Source organism: Octopus bimaculoides, chromosome 3, assembly GCF_001194135.2.
Source record: "Octopus bimaculoides isolate UCB-OBI-ISO-001 chromosome 3, ASM119413v2, whole genome shotgun sequence".
Taxonomy (NCBI): Eukaryota; Metazoa; Mollusca; class Cephalopoda; order Octopoda; family Octopodidae; genus Octopus; species Octopus bimaculoides.
In genome coordinates, this window is record NC_068983.1 from 70,135,819 (window position 1) to 70,140,906 (window position 5,088).

The following is a 5,088-nucleotide window of genomic DNA, read 5'->3' on the forward strand; positions in this document are numbered from 1 at the left end:
AATTTTTTACGCTCTATTTTTAATTTATAAACTCTTTTCTGCTATGTGTCAAATTGTTATTGTTGGAGCATGTGTGTGTGTGTGTGTGTGATTATAACTGTACCTTGTGTGAGTATAGTTTTGTGTTTACACTTGCATATGTTATTTTTACACAAACATCCAGCTTAATTTAGGTGCAGTGTTTATTCTGGTTTTATTTGTGCAAATGTTATTTCCATTGTCTTTCTCTTGCATCACAATGACTAAGTGGTAGGAACAATATGACTGTGTACATAATGAATTGGGCATTAGATTACTATCTCTGGAATCATGAATTCAATTTTACTGCTGGCATTTTATTGTGTTCTTGATCAAAACTTTTTATTTATCCCTAATACATCTACTGCCACAAAGCAAATCAAGGCAGTCATTCAATCTGCTTGAAATAGCAACCTGTCTAAAATAAAGGACACATTTCACAATGTACTCCGTTATATATAAGAAGGATGAGATAATCGCAAGAGGTATACCTTTGATCGTAAGTTTGTTTGATGAGGTGTGATCAGAGATTAAATAAGCGACAAAATTTACCCTTAAAACTCTCATGGGGTTTGGAAGGTCATTTCCATTACAATATACACCAGTCTCAATATCATCGTAATCATAAATTGTTAAGCTAGCTATCATTCCATCTATATAATTATATATTTATTCAGACAATTAATGTACTTTAGTCACTTCATTTTACTCAGTTTCTTCAGTTTCACTTTTCTTGATGTCTTATCAGTCATCTTAATTTTTCATTCATGCCTCAGTCAACAAACTTTTGCTCCTTTATCAAGAAACACTTATCAGTTACTAGTCTATCTGTCTTCATATAACAAGATAATCATTATTCATAATCATTATTCACCCAGCACTATTTAAGTTTCACTATTTTCAAATGTTTGTAGTTCTTATGCTTATGTTCACACACACACACACACACACACACACACACTTCTATTCATAAGCAGACATTCTACTCTCTTTTCCTACACACACACAAACACACACCGAGTTAGTCAGTCATAAATTGGCTCATCTACAATTACTTACACATATATTAACAGATTTTATTAATAACTCTATAGCATTATCAAAATCTTGGTTTTTGGAATTTTCATGCTTCACGCTTGTATGTAGCAAATTGGCAGAGCTGTTAAGAGTGTGTGACAAAATGCTTTGCAGTGTTTCTTCCAGTATACCATGATCTGAGTTCAAATCTCACCAAGGTCAAATTCCTTTCTATTTGACATGACCTTTTTTGGAAGATCAATGATATAAAAGTACCACTAAAGTAGAATAGTAGAATTGTTGGAGTGTTGACCTAACAGCTTATGATATTTGCTTTGGCCCCTTTCATTCTGAGTTCTTGTGGGCCTTTAAGGGAGTTGTTTTTGTTGTAATATTTAGGCCAAATATTCAGCTTCAGGATAACTTACTCCCTTCTTCCTATCTATTTACCTGTTTTGGTGGCTTTGTAAAAAATAAAGGACCATGGATGTTGCTTTTCTACTGGTTGATTTGTAAAACAATAATTAATTAAAGTAACATCTGCTAAAAGGTTTCTAGATTTTCTTTCCACTGTAGCTAGGCCTTCACTGTTTTAATACAAGAAAATAAGAACTTGTGAAAAGTATGTCTGTACACCCATATAAACAGACAGTTAAATGCCATGTATGCATCAACCAAGAAAGAAGTCATTTTTACATCCTTTAATCTACAAGCCCTTTGTTATTTGTTGTTTAGTTTGATGGATAGAATCAAAATTCTTAGTCAAACAGATAATTTTATTTTGTTTCTCCTTATCTTTTGTTTGGTCAATGTTTTTATGATATAGAAGAAATGGCAGAATTCAGTCTAAAATTATCATCACTTCTGGCTCACTGTTCTGCTTACTAAACTATCATTTGACATCTAATCATTTATATTCAATACTAATGACTGATTAATACCCATCAACAGAAACATTAAATGTTGTAATCTGAACATGATCCAAAATGCCGATAGTCATGTAATTATTTAAGTCTTCGATGTACAATGCAAAAGCTTTTATGTTATATTTAACAGTAATTATCTACTACTGAAATTTGCAATATCATCATTGCAAATAGAAAGAAATTTGGGGTTTAGATACAAGGAAATCTTATTGATTTTTCACTGATATTCATTAACTCAAAATTGACTCAGACATTATCCCATTATCCGATATTAATGTAAACTGGGATACTAATTTTGTATAAGCAATAAGATGCTAAGTCTTTATGGCAGAGATAACAGGTTCAAACATCAGCTGTATTATGTAGTTTTTATTGTGCAGCTAGTTTGTTGCTGGAAAATAATTGTTGAGTGACTAAGCTGCTTGACTACAGACTATATAGAAGGTACTGACTGTGTGGTAAGAAGCTTGCTTTCCAACTTCATAGTTTCATATTCAGTCCCACTGTGTGGCAACTTGGGCAAATGCCTTCTATTATAAGCCCAGGTTAACCAAGGCCTTGTTAGTGGATTTGCCAGACAGAAACTGAACGAAGGAGCTTGTTGTATATATACTCTTTTACTTTTGTTTCAGTCATTTGACTGTGGCCATGCTGGAGCACTGCCTTTAGTCGGACAAATCAACTCCAGGACTTATTCTTTGTAAGCCTAGTACTTATCCTATCAGTCTCTTTTGCTGAACTGCTAAGTTACAGGGACATAAACACACTAACATCGGTTGTCAAGTGATGGTGGGGGGACAAACACAGCCACAAATACACACACACACACACACACACACACACACACACACACACACACACACATATATATATATACAATGGGCTTCTTACAGTTTCCGTCTACCAAATCCATTCACATGGCTTTGGTTGGCCTGAGGCTATAGTGAAAGATACTTGCCCAAGGTGTCACGCAATGGCACTGAACCCGGAATCATGTGGTTGGTTAGCAAGCTACTTACCATACATCCACTCCTGTGCCTATATATATATATATATTTTCATCATCTTCATCATCATTTAATGTCCATTTTCCATGCTGGCATGGGTTGGATGATTTGATTGAAAACTGGTAAGCTGGGGAGCTGTACCAGGTTTCAGTTTGATTTGACATAGTTTCTACAGCTGGATGCCCTTCCTAATGCCAACCACTTCAAGAGTGTAGTGAGTGCTTTTTACATGCCAGTCACACAGGTGCCAGTTACAAAACATCAGCATCAGCCATGACTATGTTCTCACTTTTCAAGCACAGTATATTGCCAAAGGCCTCAGTCACTTGTCACTGCCTAAAGTTTGAAGGGTGCTTTTTACATGTCAATGGCATGGATGCCAGGTATATTTGACATTATACTCAACTTTGTTTTATATCAGGGGTCCAAACCTGGGTTGCCTACACCCTCTGGTTGTCTATGATGGCATTTCAATAGATGACAATGTAGGAAAGTACATATGTTATTAAAATCAATTTTACAAATAAAATTATCAACTTTTAAAAATAGCAGTATTGCATTAAGTACACCAATTATTTTATCATTCTACTTATTATGACTAAAGAATCTGTCCTCATTCCATTTATATCAACACATTTGTATAAACCTGAATTCAGTTCTTTTCTGTCAATCAAGACAAAATGAAAGAATTATTTGAATCCACAGGCAGATCTCTGGATTGGAACCAGTTAGACAGTTTCATGATTTAACAAAGTTGCAAATGAGAAGCAGGAACAATCAAGTCATTGTATTTTATGTTCATAATTGCTGTTAATTTCACCGTTTATTATTTTCCCCACCTACTCAATCTGCACTTACATTTTATTTACTGAGTCCAAAGCTTAATTTTTTAAACTTTTATATTTAATTTGGTCTTCCACAGTAGTGAATGTGAGTCAATTAAAAAATGAATAAATTATTATAAAATCAAACTTTTTCACTTCACTTTTAAACGTGATACTGATTCATCAATGTTTTCATTTTCAAATATGATATTAACTTTGTACGGGTATGAAATTTAATCAAATATATTTTTGGATTGAGTGTTACAGAAAATATTGGGAAGCACTGTGTTATGTATGTAGCTGGTGTTTACATATCTGAGGTATTTTGGAAGTATCTGTGCTCTTTACAGGTTGACAATTGACAAATTCTAGTCTTATTTCGTTGTTGAATATCTTATCAGTAGAAATGGTATCAAATAGTAAAAATCAATTGCTCCTATAAACAAAGGCATTCCACCTATGCAAACCTGATAAGAGAGCATCTACTTAAAAGCAAAAGATCATTAAATAAGAAATGTTTGATCTTTGTCAAGATGTTAGTTATTCAAAGTTTAACTGGTTTTAAAACTACACAAATTACACAAACCTGTTTAGAAGAAAAAAAAAAGAAGAAAATAAAATAAAGCAAAACAAAATGTGAACTGTAAATTAATACGTTTTTAATTAAGCTGTTGTTGATTTAAAATGAAATAAAATGCCAATGTTCATGCAATAAAAAGTAAAACTGTTGATTTTAAACTGAAGACTATAAATCTTTAAATTTATCTTATCAATTAAAATATCTTTAATTTAAAACTAATTGGAAATGTATTTTATTCTTATATCCCTAGAGGTAAGAAATTAAACTTAGATCTAAATCGAATTAAAAAAATAAGAAAATGTCATTTTCTTCCTTCAAAAATTGTATACAAATATTCTATTATCTCTTATGGAAAACATTATTTTGACTTTTGCAGATGGAAAATATCTTGGACCGTATGCAAGATGAAAATACTGGAGTACCTGTGAAAACAGTAAAAAGTTTCATGTCAAAAGTCCCCAGTGTTTTTACAGGTATGTTGTGCAACATTAAACTTTTTTTTGTGTGTATGAAACAACTCAAATTTATTGTGGTTGAAGGGCAAAATACAAAAGTAGTGACTTAGTGGATCAATGATGGAAATATAATAAAAAAAACTACTGATGTGAAACTAGCCTACATACTCAATTCTCTATGCTGCTATATTATAATATACATACATTATTTACATATATATGTTTATGTATATGCATATATGTATACATGTATATGTTTAT

General features: G+C 32.3%; 1 protein-coding gene across 4 annotated transcripts in view; it reads left to right on the forward strand.

Moving 5' to 3' along the window:
• Positions 1-5,088, forward strand: part of LOC106883361 (regulator of G-protein signaling 7) — a 483,378-nt gene that overhangs the window by 180,013 nt on the left and 298,277 nt on the right. For all 4 annotated transcript variants that reach the window (XM_052966211.1, XM_052966212.1, XM_052966213.1 and 1 more), the window contains exon 2: positions 4,749-4,845. In XM_052966211.1, the coding sequence (XP_052822171.1) occupies positions 4,749-4,845 (97 nt within the window). The remainder of the gene's footprint in view (positions 1-4,748; positions 4,846-5,088) is intronic.